Source organism: Panthera tigris, chromosome A1, assembly GCF_018350195.1.
Source record: "Panthera tigris isolate Pti1 chromosome A1, P.tigris_Pti1_mat1.1, whole genome shotgun sequence".
NCBI classification, from domain to species: Eukaryota; Metazoa; Chordata; class Mammalia; order Carnivora; family Felidae; genus Panthera; species Panthera tigris.
In genome coordinates, this window is record NC_056660.1 from 213,192,730 (window position 1) to 213,208,691 (window position 15,962).

The window sequence follows — 15,962 nt, forward strand, 5'->3', positions numbered from 1 at the left end:
AGTAAAAGAAGAATTGGAATATTTGTAAATAGCCCTAATGGCTATCAGGAGGTATTTGTTTTTAGGTTCACTCCAAACTGGAAGAAAAAACTAACATTGTATAAGTTTTCTGAATTTACCCTATATAAGTAAAATGGATGAAACATCCATTGTCAGATTTCTGAATTAAAATGATCTGGATATCATGTTTACAAACATATTGCTGGTAAAATTTGGCAGATGAATCTAAGAATATTCAATTACACTGATTGTTTTTTTAATAAATTGTTTTTATTAAATCAATTAAAATTATGGATTGTAAAAAGAAGATCAAAAAGGAATTCTTACCTGTTTCTGATTCAACTGAAAAATAGGGCTGCCCCTGTAGGATACTATACACAACTTTAGCACTGTTGCCATAAGTTGGATCATCAGCATCAGTTGCGGTGACTTGGACAACAAATGTGCCTGTAATGACAGAAACATGAATTGAAAAGAAATCAAGGACCCATGTGGATCCTTGACGCACACACAGAGAAAGCGTGATCTTCTGTACAAAAGTATCTTGACAAAGGAGTTGAGAATTTCAGGATGATACTAGGGTTAAAAAGCCTTGGATTTATCGGGACGCCTGGGTGGTTCAGTGGGTTAGGCGTCCGACTGGTTCAGGTCAGGATCTCACCGCTGGTGAGTTCAAATCCCCACATCAGGCTCTGTGCTGACAGCTTGGAGTCTGCTTCAGGTTCTGTCTCCCTCTCTCTCTGCCCCTCCTCTGCTTGCACTCAGTTTCTTTCTCTCTCTCTCCAATATAAATAAACATTAAAAATTTCTTTAAAAGCCTTTGGCTTCTCATTCTGAAAGAGTGTGATCAACATTTATAAATGTTGTAAGGGTTAGGTTAAAGAGAAGCATAGGATAACCATGACCTTGGGTGGAACCAATTTCAACTAATGTCCAAAGATGAGATTTGATTGGACTCTTGTTATAGTCATTCTTTGAAGTTATCCAGACCTAAGTCAATCAGCATCTTGCATTGCTTTATCTACAGTGATTAGTTTCGGGGTTGTCCAATCATGAGGCCACTTGAGATTTTCTTGGGGATTCTGTGTCATGAGTGCTCTTTCTCCTGGACTGTAATGTGCTGATGTAGGGCCTGTCAATGCAGCAGCTATTTTGTGACCTCAGAGATGCCAGCCTGAGGACAACGCTGAATATGACAGAAAATTTCAGAGAAATAATTGAACCCAAATCAAACCATCTCAAAAGCCCATTTTATTTTTGACCTAAGTATGACTTAAGTCACTAAATACTTTTATTTGTTTAAACTAATTTGAGTTGGGTTTTCTGTTCAATAAAAGCATCCTAAATGATAAATCTATCTGATAATTCTAAGAGTTTGAAAGATCTTGAAACTTAAAAGAGGTAGTGTTGGATTAAAGAATTATTAGAATACTAGAAAATTCACATCTGGAACCTGTAACTCCAAAAAAATTATTATAATTACATGCACAGAGAAGGCAATGATGTTTTAGATCAGCATTCTTGTTTTAAGGACTGCAGTCACCGAATAACCTTCAAAATATTCCTGACCCCCGTGAAATTCCACACAGATTTTTATGTGTATGCTTACATGTTTATTTCACTGAAGAGAAGATCCATAGATTTTATTGGATTCTCAAAGAGATCTGTGACTTCCAAAAAAGGGTAAGACCTTACTCTGATGAAGATCATCTTATGGCTGACTTTTGATATTCATATCAGATAAACAGTAAGCATACTGTTGGAGTTCTCCTGTCCATGGGAAGGACAGGGAAGTTACATTCAGGGAGTATTAGAAGTTTTACATTGCTTTTGTAATATCTAACCAATCCCGTTTGTTGAACAAATATATTGTACTGTGGTGGATGCTCTGGATGTAACATGTTGGTGCATGAGATCGAACACCCATCCTTGTAATTTGGGAATGAAGGTGGGGACAAAGCATTATATGACCTCGGAGCAAGAGCTAATAGTAGTTAACTAACACCCACATTCTTACTTGACATCAATATAAAATTTGAATGCTTTTATAATATGATTATCTAGATGTTTTGAGCACCTGTTAGTTGTCAGATATCGTACTGGGGGCTCTGCCCTTGTTTTCTCATTTCATCCTCATGGTAATCCTTAGCTGTTGACATTTATTATTTATTTTTTGTAGATATGAAACTGAAGGATCAGAGACATCAAGATGCTGCTTATTAGTAGAGTTTCAAATTCAGGTCTGTTTGACACCCAAAGCCCATTTATACCACCATGCTGCTATCCCACTTTGTAATGTAGGATTAAGATGCCTTTTTATATGATAATAATGACGTGTTCATTTATGATAATGGTTAATATGAATATAACTGTACCTGTGTGCAAATTAGAAAGAGACTTCCCTTTCTTAAGACATGTTATGTCCAGCTGCCCCCAGATATTTATAATACATAGTTAATTCTAACATAGTTCAAAAGTGAATGGCACCCTCTATAGTTGTGGGGGTGACACCTTGCACATCAAATTTTGTTTTCTGGAAACTGTTTTGCTGGGTGGTGCTGATGTTGAGACTATTGCTTATTAATTTTTCCTTACTTTTACCACATAGAGGAAAAATATTTTTTTCCTAACAAATCTTCCTCTTAAAAGAGTTTTAATCCCTCTCTTTTGCTTGGCTGATGGTTTGTGATTTTTCTGATGAAACAAAGTGGTTTTAAGTAATGAGACGAGCAGCTTCTTGATGAGAAAGATTTAGATGGTTTACAATCATTTCCATGGATTAGGTTTTTCTAAGTCTTGGAACTGTGACCTAAAATGCCTCTGATATCTGACTCATAGAATTATAGAAGAGTTATTATTAAGTAATTTAGCCCTTTTGAATTTGACACCGAATGAAAATAAAAATAACCCTTTATTCAGGTAGCTTAAAATTTGTCACTGTTTCCCATTAAGTATTTTAATACGGCTAAGAGTGATGTCAGTAGGATTTTTTAAAATTTAAATTGTGTTGACCTCCCAATTTAAGCAAATTAGAAGCATACATATTAACTTTAAAATTGGTAGTAGAATTGTGCACAAAATATTAATTCATCATATTAATGTCATGAAAATCTCTTAATTTCCATCACTTAGTAAAGGATACATCCCCTAAACAACCCCTGCATAATTATGGATTTTTTTTTTTTAATTTTCTTTGAGTCTCTTTCCCAAACACATATTTACTTAAAGCAACTGTCATACTCTCCAGTCTGGAATGTAAACTCAGGCTTTTGTTTCACACTGGAGAGATCCTAACCTCAAGCCAAGTACCAATATGTGCTAAGAGAGGTGGAGAGGGCTGCTGTCTCTCAGCCTGAGGACCAGGGTGGGCACCTGGGGAGGCAGGAAGTAGATGAGATGATATCTCTTTCTTCCTCCTGTTCTTGCCTGACATTTTTTCATCCCTTCATCATTAGAGGAAATGCTGTTTTCTTATAATAAAATGAGACTAGAGTAATATTTGGAAACATAAAGGGATTGTTTGAAATATGATAGTTTTAGAATTTAGCATCTACATTCATTCACCTCAGTAAATTTCACTCCTAGGATTCTTTATTCAGTTGACGTACTAGAGGAGAGACATCATGTGGTTGAAATCACATCTCACTCACCAACATCAGACATTTCGGGAACAGTGGCCGTGTAAACATCCTTGGTAAATATTGGTTCATTGTCGTTGATGTCATGGATCTTGATGATGAATTCAGATTCGGGCTCCACGGGTCTCCCTGTCCTTCTGTTTATAGCTTGAGCTCGAAGGATGTAAACAGGTTTTTCTTCCCTGTCCAGCCTCTTGGTGGCCTGTATGTCTCCTGTGTTTTCATTGATAATGAAGAGATCTCCTGCTCCATCTCCTGAAAGGATATATTTAAGTGATCCATCTCCTCTATCCTGGTCTGAATGTAACTAGTGTAGAAAAAAAAAATTAAAGAAAGTAAAAGTCAAGCATGTGATTCTAAACTGTTTGTCTTGTTAACTTTTATTCATTCCTTTCTGAGGGAGGCAGGTTTGAGGGTTTTTTTTTTTTTCTTATTGTTTACTTAAATCCTCAATAGTAATGCCATTCATTAATGAATATGTTTCCTTATAATCATAGAAATTTCTAGAACTGGAACAGAGCTTGTAGAAAATGTAGTAATCCTTGTTTTGAAGAAGGGAACACTGAAGTCCAGAGTAATAGCAAAATGCCTAAGGACGTATTAACCTGGTTGGAATGAAACTCTTTTCACTACTTTCCTATTTTCACCATAGCATTCAGATTCTACAAATACACTCTACTGTTCACTTTTATGTATCTGGACATACTAGAGAAGTGACATGCTATGGAGAAAATAATTTTGTTTTTGTTTTTTTTTAGAGAGAGAAAGAGCATGTGCGCAGGGGAGAGGGGCAGAGGGGGAGGGAGAGAGAGAGAGAATCTTTTTTTTTTTTAAGTTTATTTATTTTGAGAGCGACAGAGAAAGTGTGAGTGGGGGAGGAGCAAAGAGAGAAGGAGAGAGAGAATTCCGAACAGGCTCCCCACTGTCAGCGCACAGCCCAGCTTGGGCCTCAGTCTCATGAACTGTGAGATCATGACCTGAGCTGAAAGCAAGAGTTGGACGCTTAATCCACTGAGCCACCCAGGAGCCCTAAGGATTTTGGTTTTTGAAACAGAGAGACCGGGGTACATTCTGACTCTATACTTTGCTATCTTGGTGAATTTAGGGAAGCTACTCAATCTCACTGAGTTTCATATGATGGAGTTTATAATCACTTTTCTGGGAAGATGTGATATTTATTTAATTACTTATGAAATTCAACTCAAAGCATTTGAGAAACATCTTAAGTGTTGCCATGAACAATGCCTTGAAAATCCCTTTACTAGATAATTTACAAGGGCACTTAGAACAAGAACATTTAATAGTCAGATTTTCATTTAATATAGGAGAGGATCTTCTAAAAAGTGGAGCCAGACTAAAATGGAATAATCTGCTTTATAAAATAGTGGGTTCCCTTCTCCTGAAGGTAATCAGGCAGAGGCTCTGATAAGATTAACCATCAGTGAGGGGCACCTGGGTGGCTCAGTCGATTAAGCATCTGACTCCTGATTTCAGTTCAGGTCATGATCTCATGGCTTGTGAGATTGATCGGACTCTGCCCTGGCAGTGAGGAGCCTGCTTGGGATTCTCTCTCCCTCACTCTCTGCCCCTCCCCCACTCACACTCTCTCTGTCTCTCTCAAAATAAATAAATAAACATTAAAAAAAGATTAACTGTCAGTGAAATGGGTCAGGTAAAAGGTTGAATTAAATGAGCGCTAATATACCATTGAAGTGAAAGATAATCATTCTAACTTGGAGAACTCGCCTGTGTTGCCTATCCCAGAGATGATTTCCAGAGCTTTGAGTTTCTGTTGTGTCTTTGGGTCCCTTTTTCCCACCTTAGTAAAAGTTCAGAAGGTATTTTTCCTAGGTCTTCAGATAAGCTAACTCTATTCATAAATTTTCAAAAATTAAAATTGAGGAGATCTATTTGAAAAGACCAGTTATAAGTATTAGCTGCATACAGACAAGATAGTTTATTGGTAAGGTAGCTAAGCTCTACCTTATTTCAACTCTGTCTAAACATAGTATAGGCTATGTTACAACAGTTATGGCAACAACAGCAACAGGTAAGCCAACTCTGTGTCCTGTTGATGAATACTATACAAAATGCTCAGAATAGTGTCTATAACCACATTTGAAAACAAACTCTCAAGGCAAAAGGGACTTTTAAAATAAGCGAACCCAGCCTTTCTAAAAAATGATATCCCATGGAATATCAATTATCTAAAATGCTGAGAAGGGGTTCTGCGGCCCCATATGTTTGGGGATTACTTCGTTTTTCTGCCTTTTTCTTAGGAGTCACCCAGTGTACATTAATGTATTAAAGGCTGTCACTGCCTCCAGTTTAAAACTGTACTTGACTGTATTTAATCTAGCTTTCCCGGGGGCTCCTGGGTGGCTCAGTCAGGTGAGCATCTGACTTTTGATTTCGGCTTAGGTCATGATCTCATGGTTCGTGGGCTTGAACCTGCATCAGGGTCTGTCTCCCTTCTCTCTCTGCCCCTCCTCTGTTGACTTTCTATGTCTCTCTCAAAATAAATAAATAATCACTAAAAAAAAAAAAAAAAAAAAAAAAAAACTAGCTTTCCCGAACGTTCTTGTGCAAAGAATCCTTTGTGGGTGTTGGCATTCCCGAGAACAATTTTCTAAGAGACACACTTTGGGAAGCATGAACTAATTGAATCCATCATAGCAGAATCAAGAAAATTAACACTCCGGTTTATGTAGTGTTTCCAAAATCATACACCTTGTGTGAAAGAGTCGGAAGATTAGAACTTGAACACAAGAAGAGGCCCTACAGGTTATTCAGTGCAACCTCCTTGTTTTTAGAGATAGGGAAACTGTCCAAAGCCACACAGCTAATGCTAGTTAACAGCAGAGTTTGAGGAAGAGAATATTATTCATACAATTAGTAGCCTTGAAAGCAATTTGGCAGAAATAATGGAAGATGAATGGGAACGGGGAGGAAATTGCTTAGAAGTGAGACAAACGCAATAAGAAATGTAAAACAAAAGAGGACTCCATGATTTGTGTAATGTGATATGCTAAGGAAACGTTGAAACCGTGATTACACAGAAAGAGCCACTGGGGAAAGTTTAACTCTCCATCGTCAAATCCTAATGACTGAAGAGAGCTTTTAAAAGGCTATTTCATTAACTCATGAGTAATGAAACCAACATCACCGCCCATTGGATCTGGCTTCTGGGCAGCCATGGTTAGCAAACCCGGCACTGGGGGGGGGGGGGGGGGGGGGACCGCACCAGAATTCCAAATAGGAGTTGTGCTCATTCTCTCTCGCTCACCAAGTGTAAGATCATGGCAGCATCAATTAACCTCGCTGGGCCAAGATCCTTATCAATAAAATGAGGATAATAGAACCACAGGACCAGGCTATCATGAAGATCTGATTAGAGACTACGTACAAATACTACGTTAATTCCTATGGGGACATGGAGTAAGAGCACATTTTAAGATACCATTCCTAAGCTCCTCATTCAAAATAAGCATGTTTTGGCTCTTATTTTGACTTTGAGAACTTTGCTGTGAGGACTTTGAAAACCCAATTTTATAAACCCATAGTATCTCTAAGGTAAAATCTGTCATCAAAAGCTAGTATTCTTCTACCGGTGGCAGTCGCTGTCTTCCCATGTGATACATTGTATTCTGCATCCCACTAGATTGTAGACGCCCCTCGGCTGGTTCTTTCATCACTCTCGATATGTAATTGTTGCACACTTAGTAGGTGAAGACCACATCTGGTCACAAGATTTATTCAGGTAAAAGTAATCAGAAACTTATTTTTAGCTGTCAGGAGAGACCATTCCGATGACTTATGGAACAAACACCCGAGACGATATAAAAGGGCAGCAGAGACGCCAACGAAGAGTATGAACAGGATTGCTCTGCAGATCCCGATTCTGATTTATCAACATTTGAAAACTGGTGGGAAAATGCATCTCTTTACTCAGGCCTTGTCTGATAATAAAACAATTTAGCCTCATCCCCCTCGAGGTGCAGTGCCTGTGTCTGATACAGTACACGGAGCAGAAACCTCCGGAAGCCTTTGTGTGCTCTTTCCCCGCTTGCCCCTCCTTCCACGCACCTCCCCCGGGGCCAGTTCTTTTCTCTCTTCTTGGGGAAAAGAGGAAACATGAGACATCAGTGCTAGTGAAAGTGATGGTGGCAACCAGACATTAGGGGTTTATTGAGCACTTAGATTTTAATTGGATTTTTTCTTTTGTGATGTCATTCATCATGGCCACTGTAAAAGGCAGAAGTTAAACAACAACAAATAAAAGGTTGTAGGCTGCCCGAGGCATGTTTTTACTAATTTCAGTTTAATGTGGCTGTTCCATTAAGTTTAATCATCTGGCTCACTTTTAACGATTCACCATCAAGTAAAAATTATCCACTTTCCCCAGAAAGTCACATCTCATCTGGGGCTGGCAGGACTTTTTACTACTGTACCTGTAGCATTTTGTTCCAGAAGGAGCTCAGGGCCTTTGTTTTTCCATTGATTTATTATTAAAGTGCAGCACCTTGACAAATAAATACAGGGATTTGGGGTTGCAGACACAGGTCCACAGAGGGTAACACCAAAGCAGTGCCGGCCTCTTTTTACCTGCTACACGTGCCAGCTCTGAACTTGATTTTGACTCCAATTCATTTTTTTTAAGTTTATTTATTTATTTAGAGAGAGAGAACTAGCAGGGGAGGGGCAGAGAGAAGGGGGGACAGAGGATCCCAAGCAGGCTCTGTGCTGACAGCAGAGAGCCCAAAGCAGGGCTCGAGCTCACAAACTGTGAGATCATGACCTGAGCTGAAGTCGGATGCTTAACTGACTGAGCCACCCAGGTGCCCCTTGACTCCAATTCAAAAGTATAACACTAATTGTGCAGATTTCAGTTTCAGATTTTCAGTCTGTCACTGAGTCACTGAGTATCTGCAACAGCCTGAAAGGGGTCTAGAAAAGGAATTATGTGATTTTTTTTTCTGAAATAAAAAATTAGATTATGGCTAATATCTAGAGTGTAGTGCAAATGTGATGTGGCCATTTGAGAAATGTAAAGGTTGACAACTGGAGATGTCACAGGGCAATCAGAACAGTTGTGAAAAGGTGTCTGAAGGGGACTGAGGTGGAGAAACTGGAGTTATGGTGGAGAGAGAGAGAACAACCTTTTACTAAATAGATTGAATATTATTTTAGATTAGGAAAATAAGTCTATGATCAAGTTAGGACAAACTGAGGCTGAACTGAATTCAATATATATATATACATATATATGTGTATATATATATGTATATATATGTGTGTGTGTGTATATATGTATATATGCATACATCTCTCTACATAATGCATTATACATAATGCTAATGAATATCTTGATATTGTGAAGGCTGTGAAGAGGTTGTTGAGTAGAGTTCATACCAGGAAGAAATTCAACCTTGCTTGAAGTACATAGAAGGGATTAGAAGTAGATTCTGTTTTAGAGATTATAGGGTTAGGTAAACAATATCTTTCAAATTTTATTTTAAAGTTTATTTGTTTATTCTGAGAGAGAGAGAGAGAGAGAGAGAGAGAGAGAATGAGAGAGAGAATGAGAGAGAGAGAGAATGAGAATCCTAGGCAGGCTCTGAGCCTGATGCGGGGCTCCAACTCACAAATTGTGAGATCATGACCTGAATTGAAGTCAGGTGCTCAACTGACTGAGCCACCCGGGTGCCCCCCACAATTTGTGTTTTAAGAAGCCTTCCAGGGGCGGGGGTGCCTGGGTGGCTCAGTCAGGTAAGCATCTGACTTCGGCTCAGGTCATGATCTTACAGTCAGTGAGTTCGAGTCCCGCATTGTGCTCTGTGCTGACAGCTCAGAGCCTGGAGCCTACTTCTGATTCTGTGTCTCCCTCTCTCTGCTCCTCCCCCACTCACGCTCTTTCTCTGCCTCTCAAAGATGAATAAATGTAAAAAAAAAAGAAGACCTCCAGGTAATTCCGATGAGTGATGAACGTTGATTACCATTGCCTTAACTAGTATAATTGTAATAGTTAACAGCATGGACTTGGGCAAGGGAAACACATGGGCGTAGGGATGCCCAGCTGGCTCCGTCGGTGGAGCATGGAACTCTGGATCTTGGGGTTGTGAGTTCAAGCCCCATGTCGGGTGTAGAGATTACATAAAAAAACAAAAAATCTTAATTAAAAAAAATAAAAGAAACGGGTGGAAATGCATGCTGTGTACTAGTTGTGTAACTTGGGAGAATTTAGTTAATCTCTGCAAGTCTCAGTTACCTCACCTCTATGATAGGAATCATGATACTTAGTTTATAGGAATGTTGCCCTGAAAATTAATGAAATAATGTATGTAAAATGCTTCGCCGGAGGCCTAACTCAGAAATGCTTCAATAAATTATTCTCACATCATAAACCTGAGTATTCAGAAGGTGGAAAGATTTGGGTCTGAATTCTGACTTTCCTGTTAATTAACTAAATTAATTAAATTTTCTTAATTTCATTCTGTCATCTATAAGATAGAACTCAGAACAATTAACTTTGCCAGTTATTCCTCCTCTACTTGCCCTTTAAAAGTTGGTAACCCTCAGGCCTGTGTCTCAGGTCCTTGTCATTCCATTTCACATATTCTCTCCAGATGAGATCATCTCTCTATTTTTCTGTGTTCAACTATTACCTCTGTGGCCTTGATGCCCAAATCTATTTGAGATTATCTATACCCCGGGGCCAGTTTCTTGAGATAGAGAGACAAAGGTGCAAGTCTCTTGGACAACTTATGCTCAGTACTTCCCAACTGACTTTATCACCCTCTCTCCAAATCTACTCCTCCTCTGTATGTCCCATCTCTGTAAAGGCCATCAGAGAGTCATCCTAGACCTTCACCTCTGCCTCAATCATCCACATTCATTAGCTACCAAACCCCTGTAAGTTCTAACTCTTACATATACCTTGACTCACCTACTTGCCTTCATTTCCACCACCATGGTCCAGGTCACTGCCCTTTCTCCTCAGTCTGTTGTAATGACGCCCTCCTAACACACTCAGTCTTACTTCCTCTCAATCTATTTTCCTTTCTGTGACTAGCCCAACTTAAACAATAGCACCACTAATTCTGAAGATGCCATTCTCCTCTAATTAAATCCTCTGGTGTTTTCTCTTTCCTCTCAGGATAAAAGTGCTCATCCTCACTCCTTAACGTGGCCTCCAAAGTCCACCATGGTCTCTGCCTCCCTAGTCTCCTCAGTCACCATTCTCTCCCTGACACTCCTTGTTTCAGTGTACTCTTCTTATTGTAGTTTCTAAAAGATGTGTTAGTCTCTCGCATATCTAGGCCTCCTGCATATGGTCCCCTTGGCATAAAGTCCTTTTGAACAACTTCACCTGGTTGATCTCACCCATATATCAGGTCTGCATAATCTTCATTTCCTCAGGAAAGCCTTCCCTAAGCTGCTAGTCTGAGATTCCTCTGCTATACGTGCTCAATGTATTCCCCATTTAGCCATTAAAGAATTCTATTTTTCTGATGACTTGTTTCACAGCTATTTTCATGTTTCAATCAGCAAACAGCTAGATTGCAAGTTTCATGAAAGAAGGCACCAAAACTGTCTGGTTAATTTCTGTATTCTCAGCACCCAACATTACTGGCACATTGTAGTTCCTCAATAATTAATGATTTTAAGGAATTAATGAATGAATGTTGTAAAGATAAAATTGGACAAAATATCAATAATCATCGAAGGTTTCTGACACATGGAAGACAATCAATAAATCTTAGTGTCCTCCATCTACTGTTTTGCTTCATTTTAGTGTAACTCTATGCACCAAGATTATCCATTCCTGAAGCTGTCAGACCACTTAGCAGTTACTACCAACACTAGGCACGTGATGTAATATGAGTGATCGGAGGGAGGAATTCAAGTTGTTCCCCTGTATCTAAAAATATTTATTTTATAACCAATTAAATCTTAATACAATAATAAAACCAACTTGTATTGGGTTTGTTGAAAAAACTAGACAAGTTATAAATACATCGAGGACACTGCCCATTATAAGTATACTGAGTGCTGGGACAGAAGTCACCTGTCAAGGGTGAAGAAGCTTCAAGATTCATTCCGCTATATTTCAAATATCATCCTGTTGCAGAAACTAATGGATAATGAAAGGAAAATGCTCCATTTCACAGAAACATTGTTCCATAATAAAAATAATTTAACTTTATGAACCAAGGCCACTTAAAAACACATATGGGCCTGAAGGACTGTATGAGATGGCGCATAAAAAAAAAATCACACTTGCCTTATGCAAACTTGCAGTTTAGGCTTGGAAAAACTGACTCATGTAAAAGATACAGAATAAAAGCAGAGATTAGACACTTGAGCACTGTCATTAAGTATTAGGAATAATAAGGTGAGTAAAAAGCCGGAGGATAGCATAGAAGGCACTTGTAAATTGGACAAGGTGGAGTCAGGGAACATGTTAGCTCTTTGATGGTTTATGAAAACTTCTTGGAGAAGGTAGCATTACTGATGGGAGACAAACGACTTAGCATCCAGTATGAGCACGTGGCATGGTTTCAAGGCTCAGTGTAGGAGAAAATCAGAGGAGGCTTTGAGAATGTGCCTGGGGTAATAAAAGCAATAAAGTCAGCTAAAATAGAAACACTCCTTCCCTTGAGTTGCTGGGTCACATATTTTCGCACACTGCACTCAGATGTGCAAGGGAAGATGCAGCTTCCTTATTTATTTTTTTTTTTTATAGTTTATCCCTTAAGCTCTAATCCCATTGAGTATTAGGAACTCAATATTAGGTTGAACATCGAGTCAATAATTTAGTGCAATCCAATAACGTCTACCTGATTCAATAATAGAGTCTCTTTAGATAACTCTTTTAGATAAATCTCAGTCTTTCTGGCTTCTGCTTTCTCTCTTTGCCCCTGATCCAGTCCAGGATACCTCCTGGGTGTATAAAGGAGAGAGACTCACATGGTCTGCGTCAGAGGGAAATTTGGGGGCTTTTGGAGCCAAGGGCAGTCCTTGTACTGCCCTCTGGCCCACTGATTTCTAGACAATATCTCATCCATTACTTTCTTCAGTGGCATGTGTGTGTTTTGGCAGGTAGAAACATGATCTCAGTTCTCCAAGATCAAAGGTGAGGAGCTCAATCCTGCCTGCCTCATTGCCATCAGAAACCCCCCTGATGTCTGACTGTGACTCTTCCATTGCCCTTGGCTCTGTGGTCCTAGCTTACAGGGTTGCTTTGTCTTTGATAGGTACCATCTATGGTATCATCCACTTCTTTCTTGCCCTGGAGAAACCCAGGAAGTCTCCTGAGAGCTAAAAGGGGGCTTCTCCTTCACCACATGATTGCCCCAAATGGGAATGGACAAAAACCACTCTGCTTTTACCTTTAACTCACAAACTTGCCACTGCTGCCTGGGAACTTCAGATATAATGTCAAGGCCATAGAAAGGACTTCAGGGGTGCCTGGGTGGCTCAGTTGGTTGAGCACTGACTTCGGTCAGGTCATGATCTCACAGTTCATGGGTTTGAGCCCTGCATTGGGCTCTGTGCTGACAGCTCTGAGCCTGGAGCCTGCTTTGGATTCTGTGTCTCCCTCTCTCTCTCTCTGCCCCTCCCCCACTTGTGCTTTGTCTCTGTCTCTCAAAAATAAACATTTAAAAAAAATTTAAAAAAAAGGAAAAAAAAGAAAGGACTTCAGATACATATAGGACTGTGTGTTTGTATGTTTAATAGCCAGGACTGTGAAATTCCTCCCTTGGCTTTAGGAATACCCCCACCAAAACAGTTTTGGTGGGAGGAAGAGCCAATTCCCACTCTTAAATCAAGAAGACAATGGGAGTGGAAGCGTGATATGCAGTACAGAGCCTGGCACCAATAATTTTTGGTGACTATATTTATAAATGGAATTCATGAGTTTTATTCTAGTTGGTTAGGCCCCTCTCTTGATACATTAAATGGGCTCCAAAGGAATCTAGAAAATCTCTTTTCCTCTGACAAAACCTAGGATCAAGCTGCCTCCATATCCCATGTTCTTTTTCAAGTATACTATGTTTTCTCTTATAACGACCTTAAAAATTATACTCTATAAAATATAAATAACTTGATTGATTTTTATAGCGGTGGACATATTTTATCTTTAAAGCATCCTCTTATATAATTCATCATTTGGCAACTGGTCTGGCTGCGATTTGGGAAAATAATAATAGCCATTTATTAAGCCCATTCTGTGGGCCAGGATATGTGCTGAAATCATTACATAGATTATATAGATGTATATCATGACACTCTTCATATTTCCTCCTAACTGATGAGGAAACCAAGGCAAGATAAGAGTTAGGTAATTTCTTGGCATCATACAACCAACACGAGTCCAGATGATCTGATACCACAGTGTCTTATGTTAACCACAACAAAAATATTATCTCTAGATGTTTACATTCAGATCTATGAACCATTCATTAAAGGATTACTCTGTACCAAACTGTATTTTAAGTGCTGAGTAACAAAGATCTAATTCAGGATTTTTAACCTCTGCACTATTGACATTTTTGTTGAGTAACTCTCTGTAGTGGGACGTAGACTATGCATTATAGGGTATTTAGCAGCACTCCTGGCTCCTACCCACCAGATGCCTATAGGACGTTTCAAGTTACAACAACCAAAGATGTCTCCAGATGTTGTCAAGTGTCCACTGGGGGACAAATTGCCTCCATTGAGAACCACTGATTGTGTGCTCGCTTCGGCAGCACATATACTAAAATTGGAACGAGAACCACTGATTGAATTCTACCTATTTGTTCGTCCATCTATCATCTATCATCTTTCTGTCCTTCCATTTTTTCTCATTGTGTACATTGTTATGCTTAAAATACATTCAAATAATACCATAAAGATTCTGCATTTGCAGAGATGCCACACGACCCCACTCAATTCAATCTTTTATCTTTTGTTAGGTTTAATAACCATTGAAACAGACCTTGTGTTACATGGAGGAGAATTTCTGACAAAGTGCTAAAAGCAAAAGAATTTTAAATTTAAACTCAGGAGAAATTTATTAATTCCCTTGACATTTATCTTTTACACTCAATACCTTGAATTTAATGTCAAAAGTACCAGAGCAACTATAAAATGAATAAAACTTGAGTGCTATAATAGTTGTGGTAGGCAGAATAATAGCTCTCCCAAAGATGTGTATGTCCTAATTCCTGGAACTAGTGACTATGTTACCTTATCTGGCAAAAAGGAGTTTACAGACGTGATGAAGATAGAGATTTTTAGATAGGGAGATTACCTTAGATTGTCCAGGTGAGACTAATGTAATCACCAGGGTCCTTATCAGGGAAAGAGGTGGGGGAGAGTTGGAGTCAGAGATGGAAAGGTGGAGCACAGGTCAGTGTGTGGTGTGTGTGTGTGTGTGTGTGAGAGAGAGAGAGACAGAGAGACAGAGAGACAGAGACAGAGAGACAGAGAAAGACAGAGACAGAGAGAATAGAGAGAGAGATTTGAAAATGATAGGCTGCTGACTTTGAAGATGGAGGAGGAGACTATGAACCAAGGGACACAGGCAGCCTCTACAAGCTCAAAAAGGCAGGGAAATGGACCCTTTTCTAAGAGTCCCCAGAAGGACACCTAGCAGACACCTTGATTTTAGCCCAGTAAAACCCATTTCAGGCTTCTGACCTCCAGAATTGTAAGATAATAAGTTTGTTCTGTTAAGCCACTAAGCATGTGGTAATTTGTTTCTGCAGCCATAGGAAACTAAGGCGGTAGTTCCTTACCCTTAGAATTCAAGGTGAGTTGAACCTGAATGCGGTCCCTCAAGAATCCCAGCCAAGAGTGGAGAACACTCACTTTTGGTGAGCACTTAATATGTGTCAGGTACCGCAAGAATGCTCAACAATTACTTCTCATAACAACTCCAGGAGCTAACCTTTATTTTCTCAATTTATTTTTCAGAGAAACTGAGGTCAGAGAGGTTAAGGAACTTACCCAAAGTTAAGGACATGGCAAGGAAGGATACCAAGATCTGCCTGACTCCAGTGTCTGTGCTAATTCACACCAGAGCGTGCTGCCAAACGGCACTCCCCATGATGATTACAAATGTTTCTGGATTCATTGTATTTATTATATTAGACCCCAGGCTAAGTTATTTGTAAATTCTATTGGCACAAATGATACAAACTGTAATATGTGTTATTGTTCATTTGGGATTTATCAATTAAACAAATGCCTTTTGGTTTATTCACTGCATGAAGTTATTTCCCCAAAAAGGCATTGTTTACTGCCTTTGGCTTGGCTCTGGGTGTCCAAGGTCTT

General features: G+C 39.2%; 1 protein-coding gene and 1 long non-coding RNA gene across 13 annotated transcripts in view; one reads left to right on the top strand and one right to left on the bottom strand.

Annotated features, from left to right (window-relative positions):
- The window catches only part of CDH6 (cadherin 6), a 93,485-nt gene that overhangs the window by 42,532 nt on the left and 34,991 nt on the right, over positions 1-15,962 (bottom strand). For all 12 annotated transcript variants that reach the window (XR_006221432.1, XR_006221426.1, XR_006221429.1 and 9 more), the window contains 2 exons: positions 3,651-3,945; positions 328-447 (listed from right to left, as the gene is read on the bottom strand). Coding sequence is in view for 8 of the 12 variants with exons in the window: in XM_042997219.1 (XP_042853153.1) it covers positions 328-447; positions 3,651-3,945 (415 nt within the window). In the remaining 4 variants the exon portion in view is untranslated. The remainder of the gene's footprint in view (positions 1-327; positions 448-3,650; positions 3,946-15,962) is intronic.
- LOC122241356 lies at positions 2,180-7,561 on the top strand. Its single transcript, XR_006221444.1, has 3 exons — positions 2,180-2,240; positions 3,586-3,694; positions 7,427-7,561. It is a non-coding gene; the product is annotated as an uncharacterized LOC122241356 (long non-coding RNA).